Raw genomic sequence first — 17,765 nt, forward strand, 5'->3', positions numbered from 1 at the left:
TTCCTTACAGTCCTTCATAGGGGGCTCAGATTATCTCCCAGAGGCAGGCCATTATGTATATTTAGTATAATAAAAAAGGGTTAAAGTCGTAGATCCAGTGTAAATTTAAAATTAACCCTCCCTGGTTACAACTGCTGCCTCGTTGAGTTCAATAGTGTGTGCAGCTTCTTTAGGCTGGATTCTGTCACTAACAATGTATGAGTTGATGGTTCATTCCTTTCTATTGCTGAGCAGTGTTCCATTGCATATGCTTGTAAAGAAAAACAATTTTCCTTCTACCGTTCCAGATTCTTGGTAGAGACTTCCCCTGTAAAAAAGAAGAAACCGATTCCCAGGAGAAAACCAGAAGTTTAATAACCTGTATACCTCCTGTATGGGTTTTCCTGGCGGCTCCGATGGTAAAGAATCCACCTGCAATGCGGAAGACCTGGGTTCGATCCCTGGGTTGGGAAGATTCCCATGGAGGAGGGCACAGCAACGCACTCCAGTATTCTTGCCTGGAGAACCCCCTGGACAGAGGAGCCTGGCAGGTTATACAGTCCATGGAGTCGCAAAGAGTCAGACATGACTGAGCGACTAAGCACACACCTCCTATATATACAGGAGCTACCCAGAAAAAGTGAGGTACTCCCTGCAACGTCCAAGGCCATTATTTAAAATACTATCTTCAGAGAAAAACAATAGGAGAAAGTCCTTGGGGGAGGGGGAGCCAGTTTTGGCAGGTTATCAGGCAAAACACAGTAAAGAAGGGTATGACTGTTTGCAGATTTAAGTCAGGGCTCCTCCCTTCGAAAAGAGCTACTTGAGGTTTAATCGTCCTTCTATTTCTGGTGCAAAGAGGGACAGCCCCTAAATATGGAAATTTCTCTATTGTAAATGTCCTTCACAGCCAAGGAATCTCCATACAGTTTTCTGAGATTCCTGGGTTTTGTTTGTTTGTTTGTTTTTAATGAGACTGAAATATTCCTTATGCCAGAAAGGCATATTTTGGGGTGGCATATTCTATTTGCCTTGACATGGATGTATCCCACTTTGCTTGTGCATTCATCTATTGAAGGATATCCCTATTTGTGCAAGTTTTTAGCTATTATGAATAGTGCTGCTGTGCATAATTTCATCCTTGTTTGAATTTGGAGAGAGGTTTTCAGAGCGGTTGACGAAATACTGAGCATCCCAAGGTGAGACTTGTTTAGCTTTGGAAAAAACTGCCCGGCTGTCTTACAAAGTGGCTGTTCATGCATCCCACTGTTAGGGGAGGCACCCTGACTGAAACCGTCCACCCTGCCCAGGCACCATGGTAACCATATGCATGAGTTGTTTTACGACTGGAGGTCCTGGTAAGGAACACGGAACTCATAAGCCACCACCAACCGAAAGAGTTCGGGAAAGGTCAAAAGGAGACACCACGTGTCCGACCACCTCCCAGAATCCACGCTGGCATCCATCTTGGCAGAACAGGGTGTGCACTGTTGTAGCCACGCTCTCCGGGAAGCAAACTCACTCAGAAGGACAACGCAAATAGTGGAGTGCAATTTATTACCCTGGTGGGTTCAAGGCACAGTCTCCTCTTAGCCAAGGACCCCGACCAGTTTTGGTGACAACCGTATATACCATAAGTGTACGTGCCCAAACCCACATCCCCAGATCCCTTGAAACTAGTCTGGATAGTGTAAAGGAGAGATACAATCAAGGCTACTGCTGCTACTGCTAGCTATGATTTATATGCAGTAAGTCTTAGTTGGATAAACAGGGTAACAGATATCAATACGTATTGTACAGAGAATTTGTTTTGCTTTGGGGTAAATTAGTACACTCCCTTGGTGACGGGATGTCTCGGTACGAATCCTGAAGGCCTTTTATCCGGGGGTCGGTTTTCCAATTGTTATGTCGTTGCATGGGTAGTGGGCACATAATTTAGTGTCCATCAGGTGAGCACCCAGGCATATAGTCCAAAGTTCACAGTGGCTTCAAGATGGAGACTGATTTTCAAGATGGAATCTGTTCGGCCTACTTTCCTCCTTCAGCACCACCAGGCAGGACTCTGAGTCAGAATGACTGGCTAAAGACAATCCAGAAACGAATCCCATCACCATAAAATCTGGGTTCCCCTCCCCTACTGCTCTCCAACTGGGCGCCCTTCCCAATAAAATCTCTTTCTTTGTCAGCACGTGTGTCTCCTCGGACAATTCATTTCCGAGTGTTAGACAAGAGCCCAGTTTCAGGGCCTGGAAGGGGTCCCCCTTCCTGCAACACCACCAGCACTGAAGGAGAGCTTCTGTTGTTCCTCACCCTCCAGCAATCGCTACTGTCATATATTCAGAGCACAGCAGTGCTAATAGGTGCGGTGTGTTATCTCATGATTTTCATTGTTATTCCCTAGTAGTATGATACTTTTTGTATAATTTTTGTATGATATGTAGCATCTGCATATCTCCTTTGGCCAGGTGTTTCTGTTTAGATCCTCACCCTTTCTTTCTTTCTTTTTTTTTTTTTTTTTTAACTGGGGCTGTTTTAGAGGTCTTTGTCTATTTTAGGTCCAAATCCTTTATTAGATATGTGTTTGCAAATATTTTTCTCCCAGTTTGTGGCTTGTCTTTAGACTTTCTGAATAAGGTCTTTCAGGGGAGAAATCTTTAATTTTATAAAGTCCACAATATTTTTTTCTTTTGTATATTGGCGTTTTCTGTGTTAAAACTCAGAGCTCATGATCTGCAGACCAACGCCAAGGTCATGTATATTTTCTTATGTATACATGTAATTTTGATTGTTTTGCAGTTTAAATAAATCTGAGTGAATTTGGTGTAAGTTTTACAGTTTGTGTTTGCAGTCATTTCATTTTATGTGGTTTCCAGTTGATTGTTCTGTAACTATTTTGGAGAAATCATAAGATATTCACCTCTATTTCAGTTTGGATTTCTTATCTGCAGCAGAACTCCACATACCTGCTCCACGGCCCCCTGGAGCCTGCTCCCTCTGAGATCCAGGAAACGGGAGGACCCACCAAACCGAGCCCATCCCTCATAAATGAGGTCATGCTGCACGCTGTCTCTTCAGACTGCGTTCTTTCACTGAGTAATATGCAAGTGACATTAACCATGCCTTTTGAGGGTTGGTGGTTCATTCCTTTCTACTGCTGAGTAATACTCCATTGCATGTGTATGGGAGGAAAAACAATTTTCATTCTGCCCTTACATAATAAAGACAAATCACCAGGAGAAAAAACAGAAGCATACCTCCTCTATGCTTCCTTGGTGGCTTAGTGGTAAAGAATCCGCCTGCAAAACAGGAGAGACGGGTTTGATCCCTGGGTTGTGAAGATCCCCTGGAGAAGGAGTTGGCAGCCCACTCCAGTATTCTTGCCCGAGGGATCCCATAGACAGAGGAGCCTGGGGGGTTACAGCCCATGGGATCCCAGAGTTGAACATGACTTAGTGACTAAAACAACAAATGCCTACTGTATACAGGGGAGCTACCCAAGAAAACTGAGTCAGTCCCTGAAATGTCCTAAGCCATCACCTTAAATACCTTCTTCAGCTGAAGACAGAAGTAAGACCTTGGGGAATGGGAGAAGCCACTTATGGAAAGTTATCATGCAAGACACAGTAAAGAAGGATGATTGTTGGTAGATTTAAGATGGGACCTTCCCATTGATGAGTTACTTGAGTTAATTATCCTTCTATTTCTGGTGCAAACAGGGGCAAGCCTTAAATGCAGAGATTTCTCTGTTGTAAATGTCCTTCACAAAAGGCAATTGCTACTTAGTTTACTGAGAGTCCTCTCTTTTTTTTTTTTTTCCTCTAAGCCAACGTAAATAATCCTCACACCAGATAGGCTTATTTTGGGGTGGCCTACTCTACTTGCCCTCAAGTTTTTAACTACTATGAATAGTGCTGCTGTGCATAAGTTCATCTTTGTTTGCATTTGGGCATGGATTTTTCAAAGCAGTTTCTTAAATACTGGAAATAGCAATTGTTGGATCCCAAGGTGAGGTTTGTTTAGCTTCAGAGAAAACTGCCCAACTGTGTTACAAAGTGGCTGTGCATGTGTCCCACCAGCAGTGAGGGGGCATTCCTGCTGTTCCTCAGCCTCCAGTAATTGGTATGACGGGGTCCTAATAACATGTGTGATGTGATATCTCATGATTTTAATTTGTAATTCCCTAATGGTGTATGATGTTGAGCATGCTTTTGTTTTTGACTATCTGTATTTTTTTTTTTTTTTTTTTTTGGCTGGGTGTCTGTTCAGATCTTTACTCATTTTTTATGGGGTTGTTCAAGAGGTCTTTGTCTATTTTGAGTCCAAATCCTTCATCGGATGTGAGCTTTGCAAATACTTCTCTCTCAGATTGTGGCTTGTCTTTTGATTTTCTGAATAAGATCTTTAAGAATCAGTTCAGTTCAGTCGCTCAACCGTGTCCGACTCTTTGCGACCCCATGGACTGCAGCACACCAGGCCTCCCTGTCCATCACCAACTCCCGGAGTTTACTCAAACTCATGTCCATTGAGTCAGTGATGCCATCCAACCATGTCATCCTCTGTCATCCCCTTCTCCTCCCTCCTCCAATCTTTCCCAGCATCAGGGTCTTTTCAAATGAGTCAGCTCTTCGCATCAGGTGGCCAAAGGACTGGAGTTTCAGCTTCAGCATCAGTCCTTCCAATAAATATTCAGGACTGATTTCCTTTTGGATGGACTGGTTCGATCACCTTGAAGACCACGGGACTCTCAAGAGTCTTCTCCAACACCACAGTTCAAAAGCATCAATTCTTCGGCGCTCAGCTTTCTTTATAGTCCAACGCTCACATCCATACATGACTAGTGGAAAAACCATGGACTTGACTGATGGACCTTTGTTGGCAAAGTAACGTCTCTGCTTTTTAATATGCTAGGTTGGTCATAACTTTTCTTCTAAGGAGGAAGCGTCTTTTAATTTCATGGCTGCAGTAGTTGTGCATGGGCTTAGTTGCTCCATGGCAGGTGGGATCTTCCCAGATCGGGGATTGAACCCATGTCTCCTGCATTGGTAGCTGGATTCTTAACCACTGCACCACCAAGGAAGTCATTCTCCTCTCCCCTTCCTGCCAACCTCCTACTTAAAAAAAAGACTAAAAGCAACCTGTCTAGTAAGTTTTCAGGAGTCTGAGCTCTGAGGTCAGCATCTGCGGTGTCATTCTCCCAAAGGCTTCAGATTCCGGTTGGGCTCATGAGTCTGGCAACCAGGGTGGGTCTGGCGGCTGAAGACAGGCTTGGCCTCTGGAGCTCTGCCCTCACCGACTCACGCAGGGTCCCCGAGCTCTGGCAGACAAGCAGAGCGGCGTGCAGGCGGGGCTGGTACAGCCGTGGGACCGCTGCAGTCAGAGTGGAGCCTGCGGTGGAGGCAGCTGGCTGTCCTGTCCCCGTGACTGCTACAGTCCTGTGTGCTCGTGCAGAGCAGTCACGGTATCAGATGAGGCCTGGCCGCTGTCGTGGGGACAGGATGGGACCTCAGGCAGCTCACATCCCACCACCCCCCCCACCCCGCTTCAGATCGTGGCTTGTGGCTGCTGGCAGCTCCCTAGGGCTGGGAGGCTGTGTAAAGCACCAGCCCCCTTGCTCAAGATCAGCTGAGACCCCAAGCTCTGGGGTCACACACCATCCCTGCCACCATGCAGGTTGTCCCACTGTTGTGAGGGAGGGGCTGTGAGGGGCTGTGGGTGATGGGGGATTTGGGGGTGTTGTGGGCTGGCCCAGGAGTCAGCTTTTTGAGGGGAAGAGAGGGGAGCAGAGGGGAGGGAGAAGCTTTGAATTGCTCAGGCTTCCAGGGGATTCCAGGCCCAGCTCCGGCGGGAGGTGCAGGTGAGAAGCCCCTGCAAGTTTCTCGGTCCCCACCGTATTTCAGTTGAAGCCCCTCTGCCTGCACCACCCCTAACTCTCCCTCCCGTGGCCCCTGCCTAAAGCCACAGAAGATGGGGAGTCTATACGGCTTCGCTTCCTGTAGGGAAACCAAGCCACAGACAAACGTGATCCTTTAAGAAAGCGTGAAAGAAATGAGAAAATAATAGTGGCTGGTTATTACTGACACGGTTCGTGTAGAGACGCTTCGGAAGCCTGGCACAGGGAGGGAACTGAGGGCTATTGCCCCCAGTCCTGGAGTTTGCACCCTCCACCCCCCGTCCCGCAGCCCACTGTCCCCTTGATGTCTTCTGGTGACCGGGCGAACTTCAGCCTCCTGAACACATCCTGGAAGGATCAGGCCAGGGCAGAGGTCCTTCACAGAGGGGAGGGTGTGGTCGACTCTTTAGAACGCCATTGCCTCCACTCTGTGTCAGAGCTCAGTTCTGGGTCTAAGCAAGTGTGGCTTCCTGATGCCGTCACCACCTTCACTCACCGGGGGGCCTTTGTGTCCACCTTGTCCCCTCGTGCAGCCTGGTCACCCCTGGGACCCGTGCTGTGCGTATCTGCTCTGCTCACAGCACACCCCAGGGTCCATCAGACTTTACTCATAAAAGGGACGTGTAAGGATGAACTGTTCCATAGTTAAGAATTTCAAGGTCGCGACAGCGTTGACCAGAGCACGTGGACACAGGTACGAGGCCCGTGCACAGAGAAGCCGCTGTGTGGGCTTCGAGGACCCTGCGTGTGGGGGTGGGATGGGGGCTGGACAGGGACTTCCTGCACACGCGGCTCCAGGCTCTGTTCTCGGCAGGGCGGACTACTGTCGGCACTGCCTGTCTGTGGAGGGGCTCTGGGGCTGCCCAGCTCAGCAGGAATGGCAGTGGTGGGAAGGGAGGTCGCCCTCCCTTAGCACCCCTGACCTCACACCCACTCATCAGGGCAGCCGAGTGCCTAAACGGCCCCTTCCTCGTCTAGCTCTGAAGAGCTGGAAGGTGTGGGGGCTGAAGGACATGCAGAAAACAAAATTCTGTAAAGCAATTATTCTTCAATTAAAAAATAATAAAAGGTTAAAGAAAACATCACAAGGAACAGCAAAGGTGGGGCTTGCATTCTCAGCCAGCCTCTGCCAGATTCTCCCTGTGCTTATGCATAAGACTAAAATGCTGCTGCCTCCACCGTGTATCACAGATGAGAATAGAGACACAGAGAGGTTGAGCATCTTGCCCCAGGTCGCACAGCTGCTGAGGGCAGGGCTGAAAACTGGACCCCTGTGGTCGAATCTGGAGTCCAGATGCTGTGATGACCCTGGGGGAGCAGCAAAGACCAGATGGCCCAGGCTGAGCAAGGCACACGCACATGCGCACACACACGTGCACGAGGCCTTCACCTCTGAGGCCACAGAAGCCAGAGGAAACCAGAGGGCAACCAGGAGAGGCCAAAGGAGAGTCGTGGTCTATAAGGAGGAGAGGCCACACTTCCCAGGAGGCCGGGAAATTCTCTTCCCTGGTGAGTCTGTCTCAAACCCTAGATTCCTCTCCCTGGACCCAGGAACTGACTGTTCCATGACCTAACTGAGTTGGCTCCAGAATTATGCCTTCCCAGGGGTTCAGCTACCACTGGACCCCACTGCTCTCAGTAATAAGCGGGGAATAAGTACGTAGTCTGGGCTTCAGATTTGTTTGGAGACAAAATTTATTAGGAGTACAAAAAACCCACAAAGGCAATTGGCATGAACATCTCCAGAACACTTAAGAAACCCTCTGCTGTTTATCTACCTCCTCTCCTGTCATGAAAGTGGAAGGTCTGTTTAATCAATTAATTCTGGGCTTATCACACTTTTTCTTTAAAATATTTATTTATGTATTAATTTATTCGGCTGCACTGTGTCTTAGTTGCAGCATGTGGGAGCTAGTTCCCTAATGAGGTATTGAACATGGGTCTCTGCATTGGAGTCTTGGCCACTAGACCACCTGGGAAGTCTCTTCTCATACTCTTGGGGACAGTAAAGGGTCATAGACCTCCTCTGAGGCCCCCTTAGAGCTGAGGCATGGGGCGGCTGCAGTAATCCTCCTGTGGCTAAGATGTGGTTTGTTGGTCATGACTCACTCACACTCCCTGCACACATAGGGCTTCTCCCCTGTGTGTGTCCTCTGGTTTGTGATGAGACTTGACCTATCCTTGGAGACTTGCCCACACTCTCCGCACTTGGCTTTTATAATCCCCGAGACCCCTGCCCCCATGAATAATTTGCCTGTGTCCTCTGGATTCAGTTTCTGGCTTGTGGTGGGCTCTTCCGTCATTCTCTCATGCATCCCAGAGCCCCCCATTTGTCCCTAGGACGAGTAGGAAGAGGCCCTTGAAATCCTCTTTCAGCCTTTTGCTTTTCAGCAAAGGTTGGGGCCTTTCCTTGGCCTCGCGACCCTCAGGTTTGTCACTCGGGCTGTGCGGATCAGAATATCGCTGCTGCTGATTTTGATTGCCTGGGCAGTGATCCTCTGCTTGGAGGTGGTCTCTTGCAGATGGTCTCAGGAGGGTCTGAGAGGGGTGATTGCGTTGGACATGTTCGCTGAGGAATTTCTGACTAGAGAAGGCCAGAGAGCAGGAGGCACATGGGTGGATCTTGGGCTTCGGTTCTGCTGAAAGAGAAAGCTTTTGGTCAGGTAGCTGGTTTGCCGTCGTAAGGCCTGCCCACTAATCATCTTGGTGTTGACAGCGCACGATTTGTCTCCCATCAAGTGTGTCTCTACAGTCCACTTTTCCATTCCATCCTTATTCTCTACATCTACAGAAATCCGGGAAGCTTGTGTCAAGGGCCTTTTCTACGTATCACCCGGACTAGGGACCTTCCAGCAGCATCAGAGCAGCGTCTCTCCTGATAGAGGTGGATCTGCAGGGACCTTTCCCTGTGTGTCAGTATCTGAAAAGTCATGTCACAGTGGCCACAGGTATTTTACCCTACTGAGAGATAAGACTCTTGATGACTTAGGTAGAATCTTCCTGAGTGGCTCCCTGTGAGGGGAAAGGGTCTATTAAGTTAGGGGCGCCTGGCCTGGAGCTCTCTGCCTATGGGAGGTAGCACAGGGGGTAGTTAGAGCAGGTGTGAGTAAAGCTGACTTTGCGGCTCCTGGTTCAAAGAGCAGCCTTTGTGCCGATCTCTGCAGGAAGTGGGTTTCAGACTGGACGAGACCGAGTGGCCCAGGTCCCACTGACTACAGGTCTCTGGCTCCTGCTGCCCCAACTGCTTCACAAATTGCTCCTCTCTCAGTTTTCCATAAATCCGAAAATAAAGGCATGTCCTTTCTCAAGCCTCACCAGTATTCATACCTCATTTATTTCATTCAGTCTTAGTCCATTTAACATGCACTAGGAAGTCCTGTTTAAAAATACATCTCCAGCCAGACTCCTCACACCCTCACTCCCGTGCATCTTCAGCCAGCCCACTCTCCCCTCGTGTCCGGCAATGAACTGACCTCTGAGGGGACTCTCCGCTGCTGTCTCTTCCCCAAAATGAACCAAAGCATTGTCACAGAACAGAGAACATGCCGCTTGCAGCTGAAAACCTCACGGTTGTTCTGTGTCACCCAGAAAGACCCCTGGGGCCTGTACGTGGACACAGGCCCTGAGGCTTCCGTGTCCCGTCCAGCCTCCTTCCTGTCCCTCTGTGCTTCCTCCTGCGACCACCGGCATGGCCTCTCGTCCCGGCCCTGGGGCTGCGGCACTGGCTGCTCCCCTGCCTGGAATCCTTTCCCACGGGTGTTATCTCTGCAGAGACCCTGCCCCACCATCCTGCACCACACCCCGCCTTCTGCTCACACTGATCCAAGGCACTTTTCCTGCACTGTTTTCCTCAGAGCACCAGCCCCTGTCTGGTATGAAGCCCGTGCTGCCCCAGGGCAGTGGTTCTGTCTGTTTTGGTGGGTGGAGCCCTGTCTGGCACAGAGTATGAACTCACAGGACAACAAACTGAAACAGTGACTGAATGCAAATCACTGGACTCCTGTCGCTTAGAAATGGGAGGAAATGAGGAAGAAACAGGGAAAGGTGAGAGAGCTGGTAGGTGCTAGAAAACTTGCTTTTTGCTTCTGAGCCTTTCAGCAGAAGGTGATGTTACATATTTTTTGCATAAAATGTTGAAAATTAGAACTAACATTTTTCACATAAAAATCTTTCCTAACAGTCATATGAAATGAATCTAATTCTGAGGCATTTTAATTGCGACTTGACTGACTTTAGACTGGATTGTACTCTGCTTTGGAATCGGACCAGGGAGGCTCCCCGGGGTGGGCTGGGGCGCTGGAAGAGGGGTGGCGCTCACCTCTCCCGGCCGCGAGCTCGCTCTTCCCCCTGCTGTCCCGTTGATGCCGAGGTCCTGGCCATACTCGTCCCCGTACCAGACCAGCAGCTCACAGCCCAGCCCGACCACTTGGCAGGTTCGGTAGAAGATCTGCCGGTGATACTGGAAGGCCACCAGGTTCTGCTCCTCATCGTCCCGGGCACAGTTCACATACCTGGGGTCGAGGCAGGGAAAGGAAAAGAAACCTCAGGTGACGAGCGCCCCCCACTGTCGGACCATGCCCAGCTCCTTGCCTTCAGACTCTGAGGCCGCTGTGGCTCCCACCGCCCCTCATGGGGACCTTCTGTTCACACCTTCGACCAGGCCGTGCGAATTCCTATTTCCAGATCCTGTCTCTGGTCCTCTTCCTGGCTGGAATGCTTTTCTCTCCTTACCTAATTAGCCATTTTCCGGAGCCCAGTCCCAGCCGCGTCTCCACCTGGACTGTCCATGAGGCTGGTGACCTCCAGCTCCCCTAAGTTCTAAATTAAGTTCTCTTTCATTCCACAGGACTTGGTGCTCCTAGGCTAGCACACACCCCTCAGCACTCACCCCAGCCTGCCTTCTCTCCCGAGGCTTTTCTTCAATCTCCCCATGTGTATCCAGGGTCCTGTTCACTTGCCCACCCCCTCCCATGGAAACTTGGAGAGTGCTCTGACATAGCTTGAGACCCAGAACAGTAATAGTTTATTCACTTTCTGCCTGCCCTGATGAAAGGAGAGGCCCTTAGAGAATGGCCATGCTCACGGCCATCCTGCCCCGCATTCCTTCCCAGGCCTCAGGGCTCACTTCTCACTGGAACCGAGCCTGGGGAGGTTGTTGCCCACATGGACTCAAGGTCTCTCGTGTTAGGTTATCCTGGCACCGTGCAGTTACTCAAAAATGGAAAAATTAAAGTTACTATTTCTAAAACCAATTGGCTAATGTCTGTCTGCAGTATGTTCTCCAAAAGGACATGGGTTGTGTGACCTGCTTCAGTAATGAAGTTCACTGTCTAAACTGAAACATGAAGTGCTTGGTAAGTGTCAATTAAGTGAGTTACAGTGTCCCTGGTGAATCTAGACTCCTCAAGTTGTTTTCAAGTCCCCCAGTTTTGTTTAGCACATAGACTTGTATTTTGAGGGCACATGCTATATTTGTATTTCTTTCTTTCCAATGTCTTTTGAAATGAAAGAGCATGATATGGAAGGAAAAGAGGAAAGAAGATGTGAAAGCTATTGAGGGAGACAGGTTGAGAAGGAAAGGGGTGTGGGCTTGAGGGAAGAGCGACGTCTACAAACTGCAGACTCACTGCACTCACCTCATCCAGTTGGCCAAAGACGTGTCCTTTCTATCCACATATTCATAGCAGTTTCTCCCTTTGGTGATCTGAGTGTCAGAAAAAGAGTTACAAGCTTTCTTCTCTCTTTTATTTATTTTTTTGTGTAGGAAGCAATAGAAGAACGATTTCTCTCTGCTGTCATTGGTGCTCTTCAGCCTGCATGGATTCAACTGCGTTCATCAAGAGGCTCTTTAGTTCTTCTTCACTTTCTGCCATAAGCGTGGTGTCATCTGCATATCTGAGGTTATTGATATTTCTCCCGGCAATCTTGATTCCAGCTTGTGCTTCTTCCAGCCCAGCGTTTCTCATGATGTACGCTGCATATAAGTTAAATAAGCAGGGTGACAATATACAGCCTTGACGTACTCCTTTTCTTATTTGGAACCAGTCTGTTGTTCCATGTCCAGTTCTAAGTGTTGCTTCCTGACCCGCATACAGGTTTCTCAAGAGACAGGTCAGATGGTCTGGTATTCCCATCTCTTTCAGAATTTTCCACAGTTTATTGTGACCCACACAGTCAAAGGCTTTGGCATAGTAAATAAAGCAGAAATAGCTGTTTTTCTGGAACTGTCTTGCTTTTTCGATGATCCTAGAGACTAGACCAAATTCCAGTCTGGTACCAGCTTACCAGATGACAGAAAAAAAATTGTTTATGGGTAAGCTTAGAAAAGTCTTTTCCATATATCTTGAAGTAGCAGTATTTTTGCAAAGGCATCAGTGTGAAACCATAGAAGGCATGTTTAAAACCTGATTAAATTGAAATTGACAAAGTAATCTGGCCATTGCTGTGACTTGAAACACTTGAATATGATAACTAGAATTATAACTGACAGCATTTTACCAAAACATATCAGATTTTCATGAATGTCACATAATTTCTAGGATATCTATATTAGTATCATCAACCATACAATATAACTTGAGAAGATCCATCACTTCTTCTGACAACACTTCCCATGTAGTTTAACATGCCAAATGAACTCGGGCTGTTTAATATCTCTCTTTGGGAGGTCTCAGGGGCCCTCTGAAGCATCCCAAAGGTAGCTAGACGTCAATTATTTAGGAAGGTTTGTTTATAAATATCAAAAGGGTTTATAACAGTCAAGTAGGATGACATAAGTCACTGTGAAACAATACTTATCCACTTAGCCAAAGTTAACAAAGGATTTCAAAGGTCAACCTAGAACAGATCACTCAAGAGGTAAAGAAACTTAAAATCCATTAGCAAAGGCAGTTCAACCTCTCAAGAAAACTTGTACTAGGCACAAAACACTTTTCTGGAGGTCCACTTCCCATAAAACCTCCTTATCCCTTTCCGTACCCATTCCTTTGCTTCTCCCATCCTGAAACTGCCACCCGAAGTCAGAACTATTTCTTTTTCCTTCATAAAATGTGATTTCATTACTCATACCTTCTTTAATAACAAGACATACATTTTCCTTAAGCAACAAAGAACTGACTTTTACATTGGCATTCTATAGATTGGTGAACATACGTATCAGTGATACTATCTAAAAAACATTTTTGCTTTCTTATAGTGAACATCTTAGGATGGCACCAGACACTATTCATGGATGGTCAAAAACCTCTTTAGTGTCTGTGTAAGAGGAAGGTCCTGTCAAGTAGTGAATGTCTCAGAACCTTATTTATTTGGAAATGACCTAGCTATTCAATACACTGTCATCACTTAGTTTAGCACAACGATAGAAATTCAGGTAACCAAAATCTGGAGAAACTATTGTAAATTCAGTTCAGTTCAGTTGCTCAGTCGTGTCTGACTCTTTGCGACCCCATGGACTGCAGGATGCCAGGCTTCCCTGTCCATCACCAACTCCCGGGGCTTGCTCAAACTCATGTCCATCGAGTCAGTGATGCCATCCAACCATCTTATCCTCTGTCGTCCCCTTCTCCTCTGCCTTCAATTGAGACTATTGTAGATAGATATTTTAAAGTATAATTATTTTTAACAGTTTATCTAAAAGCTCATATCGCATTTACATTCTTTAGGAGTTTTTCTGTTTGTTTGTTTTTAGAGGTACTTTCTTTGTTGACAAGCTTGTGACAGACGTAACAATATAGCAATATTTAACTTATAATAAACCTAGGCACTATAAAAATTTTATGCTTACTGTTAATGACTCAGACATGTCTAGAGTAGTGAAAAAAAATAAATACCAGGTATTTAATATTGACTATTTCCCAGTTCACATGAATCTAAAATTCATTTAGGTCAATTTTTTCTTGTATTTAGAACTGTTTGATTTGTAAGGGCTTCCTTTTCTTTAGATTATTTAAATAAGAACTCACTTACAACTTCAGCAATATTATCAAAAAACAGAAGACTCACACTGAGACATACATAAATCCACAGACAGACAGAGGTCTTCAAAAGGTAAGTCTAGGGGTGAGGGGTTGAGTAGGGTGTAAGTTATGGTGTGGGTTAGGTTTAGGGTGTGGGATAGGGTGTCGGGTTAGGGTGTCGGGTTAGGCAGTCGGGTTAGGCAGTCGGGTTAGGGTGTTGGGCTAAGGTTAGGGTGTCGGGTGTCAGGTTAGAGTGTCGGGTTAGGGTGTCGGGTAAGGGTTAGGATGCTGTTATTTCTGCACTAAATATATATAATTCTCTATAGCTCACATTTGAAAATCTAGGCACAGATTGTCCTGCATGGTATATGGAATACGCTCTAAGAAAATCTGGAAAAAGTTTTCCCAATGGAAATATTGACTTCTTTATGTTACATTTATGAATATCTGTGAGCACATTTTCCTACACAATATATGGAATTCTCCATGGTAAACCTTTGAATATATGGACATTCATTTTCCTACATTAAATATTCAATTCTCTCCACAACACATATGAAAATATTAGCCTGGCTTTGGTGGGCATAGATTTTCAAATGTGGAATACCAAATTCTGTATGTTTCACGCGTGGCAATCAGTGTGCAGATTTGCTTAAATAAAATATGGAATCACATACATTTTGCAGATGATAATTGGAACAAAGACTTTTGCTATATTGACATATGGGATTCTGTATATTTCATATATGAAAATCTTAATTAAGATTTTCTGACATAAGTATGTAATTTTCTATATTTCATGTTATAGAAATCAGGGAACCAATTTTCCCACATTAATTAGGACACCTCTACATTTCACAAATAGAAATTTGTGAACAGATTTTCATACTTGTCATATGAGATTTTTCACATTTAGTATAAGAAAATCTCGGCCCAGATATTTGCACAAAAAATACAGAAATCTTTATGCTTCATATATGAAAATATGAGTGACAATATTCCCGTATGAAATACGGAATTCTCTATATATCAGATTTGAACTAGGGCCATCCATTTTCTACATAAATATGAAATATCTATGTATCACATATGAACACCTCTGCTCAAACTTTCCTAGAGGAAGTATTGAACATTATGTGTATCACATAGGAAAACCTGGGTGCCAATTTCCCCTCATGCAATCAGGAATTCTGTATATTTAAGATATCTTTCAAATTCTGCATACCAATTTTACTACATAAAATATGGAACCCTGCATAATTCAGATATGGAAATCATTGTGACATTTTTACTCTCTTAAAAATAGATTTTCTGTATGTTACATATGATAATCTCAACGATGGTTTTACTACATGAAATGTTGAATTTTTTTGTATTTCACTTGATTAAAATCTGTATCCAGAGTTTTTTACATGAACTATGGAATTCTCTATACTTCCTATATGAAAATCTGGGTGGTGATTTTCTTACATTAAATATGGGATACTCTACATTTCACACATGAAAATCTAGGCATTGGTTTTCTTAAGACACGGAGATCCAATATAGTATTGGTATTCCCCTATTTCACAAGGGAAAATGTCAGCACCACTGTTTCTTCATGAAATATGAAATTCTTTGCATTTCTCATACATATATCAAGACAACCATTATCCACCATGAAATATGGAATTCCCTATATTTCCTATATCAAAATCTAGGTGCTAATGCTCCTTCATGGAAGTTGGACTTTGGTATAGTTCACATATGAAGATCAGAATGGAGATTTTCTTATAAGAAATATGGAAATCTCTATATTTTGAATGAACCAGTGGTTCTCCACGTACTGCCACGTGTTCCCTGTTTGCATTTGGGTCCCTGTCCCTGACACGTGTCTGCTTGTGTTGCATGTGTGTGTGCATGGGTACTGCCCTCTGCAGACACAGAGATGAAGGTGACAGAACATGAGATGTGGAGCAACCAGAAGAGGAGGCACGAGGCGCTCACAGACTAGGGGAGACGGGTCCATGCATCTCTGTGATGCCCCTGTCCGGGACAGGAATGAGGGAAGGATGACAGATGACAACTGTGGACAGTGACTCTGCAAATCTGCAGTTACATCAAGAGGCATAAACAAGCTCACAATTCCTGCTGTGATGTGTGTTTGTATCCGTAAGCAGTGGTGGGGGGTTTGAGGAGTCACCCAGAGGAAATAAATCAAGTGATGTGGGGATTTAAAACCACCGTCTGTGGACCCCTCAGTCTGTGGTGCATTGGCTACCCTGTGGAAATGCTGGACGAGGCTAGGGCAGGACCCCCGATTTTGAAGAGGCCAGGGTGCTTCGGATAAAGGAAGAGACTGGAAGGAGGAGGATTGGAATGAGAGCCGGCTTCACTGAAGATTGTTCCACACTTGTGAGAAGGCGATCTGGGCAAGTCCTAGGCTAGTGCTGCCTAGGATCAGCCTGTCAGCCAGCACACTCCCTCTCCAAGTGTGTTCCATATTGGCACCATGCGAGACAAATGACATGCTAATGTAGGCTCTCAGAGTGAATCCCCAGGCATCCTAGGAGAGCCTGGGTGTGAGCGTGCAATCCGTCCGGGCACTTCCAGCTACCTGGCAGTGCAGAAGGGTGAGGAAAGCGCAGGTGGGCGGTGTGTGTGAGTGCCCCTCTGCCAGTGTCTGCCTGTGAGGGAGGGAACAGGGATGAAGCAAGGACGGCAGGCTGTTTGCATGCAGGGACCCTGGGACAGTGAGAGACAGGTTCCAGTGCAGAGCCTGCTGTATTTAGGCTCCAGGCATTACTGAATAGCAGTCATGAGGAAGACACCACATTGCTCGTTTAAAAATGTCCTGACGTGAATTCCTTCCTTTTTCCGAGTGTGCTGCTGCACCCTGGATCCCTTGCCGAAAGGATAGGCAGGCAGAAAGCACCAGTGGGAAGTCGGTGAGGATGGAAAGGAGCCAAGAAACAGAATGGGGTGGATTCCCAGGCACAGAAGAGGGGGCGGGGCTACAGTCCCTTGGATCTTTCTGTCCTTCTCAAGTGTAGCAGCATTCATGCCCCAAAATGACCAGGGGCATGAGCACACCTTGCTTTGTATGTAAGCTTTGGTTGACTGACGGGACTCCAGCATAAGCAGCTGCTACCTGCAGAGTTTTCCAGTTGGAAACATCACTCTTTATTCTCTTCGCAGAAAGCTTGGCTATCAGGACTATGCAAAGGATGGCGTCAGTTGATTCTTCGCTGCTCCCGACCCCACAGGGCTGGGGAGACAGGGTAGGCTGCGGTGTGTTCTCAACCTGGAGGCTGAACGAGAACAGCCCCATTTTGAAAGGGCCTGTATACGCTAAATGGGCAGACTTCAATGCCTCTGGCACCGGTGAGTCATGGTCCTCAATGGAGAGCTGTCCTTAGCATTCTCACTGACTGGCATTTAAGCACATTTCATGGAGCTCCCTCATGCCAGCTAGAGCATGCCCCGTTTCTCCCCCTGTCCAAAGTGTGGCCAAGCCACCGTAGTCCTGTGCAGTGTTCATGTCCACCATGTGAGGGAGGGAGGGACGCCTGTCTCCTTCTGTGGTTCAGCAGAGATCGCCTGTGTTTGCCTCTAAGTTTGAGAAAGCATTCCCCAGCTTTGTGAACTGACAAAGTCAGATCTCCCGTGGGTGCAACTCACACAGGAGGAGAGCTTTGGCTTTATGCCTAGGTTAAGTGTCTTTTATGAGTGCCGGTGTCCGGAGAGTGGCAGAGGGCAACAGCACCAGTCAGGGAGACAGAGACACACAGACACAAGCCCCTACTACACACGGAGAAAGATGGACAGAGAAACAGTGCGTGCCAGAAGCAGAGACAGAGACACAGAGAGCTCTGTACCCTGTGGCTCCTGAGCAAAAGAGCTCAATTGTATCAAACTGGGTTTGTACCCACTCTCCTATCATCCAGACCACATCGGGC

The 17,765-nt window shown here is 46.6% G+C and overlaps 1 protein-coding gene across 16 annotated transcripts in view; it reads right to left on the bottom strand.

The window, feature by feature from the left end:
* Positions 1 to 7,546: 7,546 nt before the first annotated feature.
* The window catches only part of LOC145536807 (histone-lysine N-methyltransferase PRDM7-like), a 44,244-nt gene continuing 34,025 nt past the window's right edge, over positions 7,547 to 17,765 (bottom strand). For 4 of the 16 annotated variants that reach the window (XM_081566781.1, XM_081566783.1, XM_081566778.1 and 1 more), the window contains 3 exons: positions 11,506 to 12,273; positions 10,188 to 10,380; positions 7,547 to 8,505 (listed from right to left, as the gene is read on the bottom strand). In XM_081566781.1, coding sequence (XP_081422907.1) covers positions 8,398 to 8,505; positions 10,188 to 10,380; positions 11,506 to 11,510 — 306 coding nt within the window. In that variant the 5' untranslated portion in view covers positions 11,511 to 12,273 and the 3' untranslated portion in view covers positions 7,547 to 8,397. Of the gene's footprint in view, positions 8,509 to 10,187; positions 10,381 to 11,505; positions 13,455 to 17,765 lie in introns of all 16 variants that reach the window. The other 12 variants (XM_081566771.1, XM_081566776.1, XM_081566773.1 and 9 more) reach the window with 7 other exon arrangements.

This window comes from Giraffa tippelskirchi, chromosome X (genome assembly GCF_054371585.1).
Source record: "Giraffa tippelskirchi isolate mGirTip1 chromosome X, T2T-mGirTip1v1.2.pri, whole genome shotgun sequence".
NCBI classification, from domain to species: domain Eukaryota; kingdom Metazoa; phylum Chordata; class Mammalia; order Artiodactyla; family Giraffidae; genus Giraffa; species Giraffa tippelskirchi.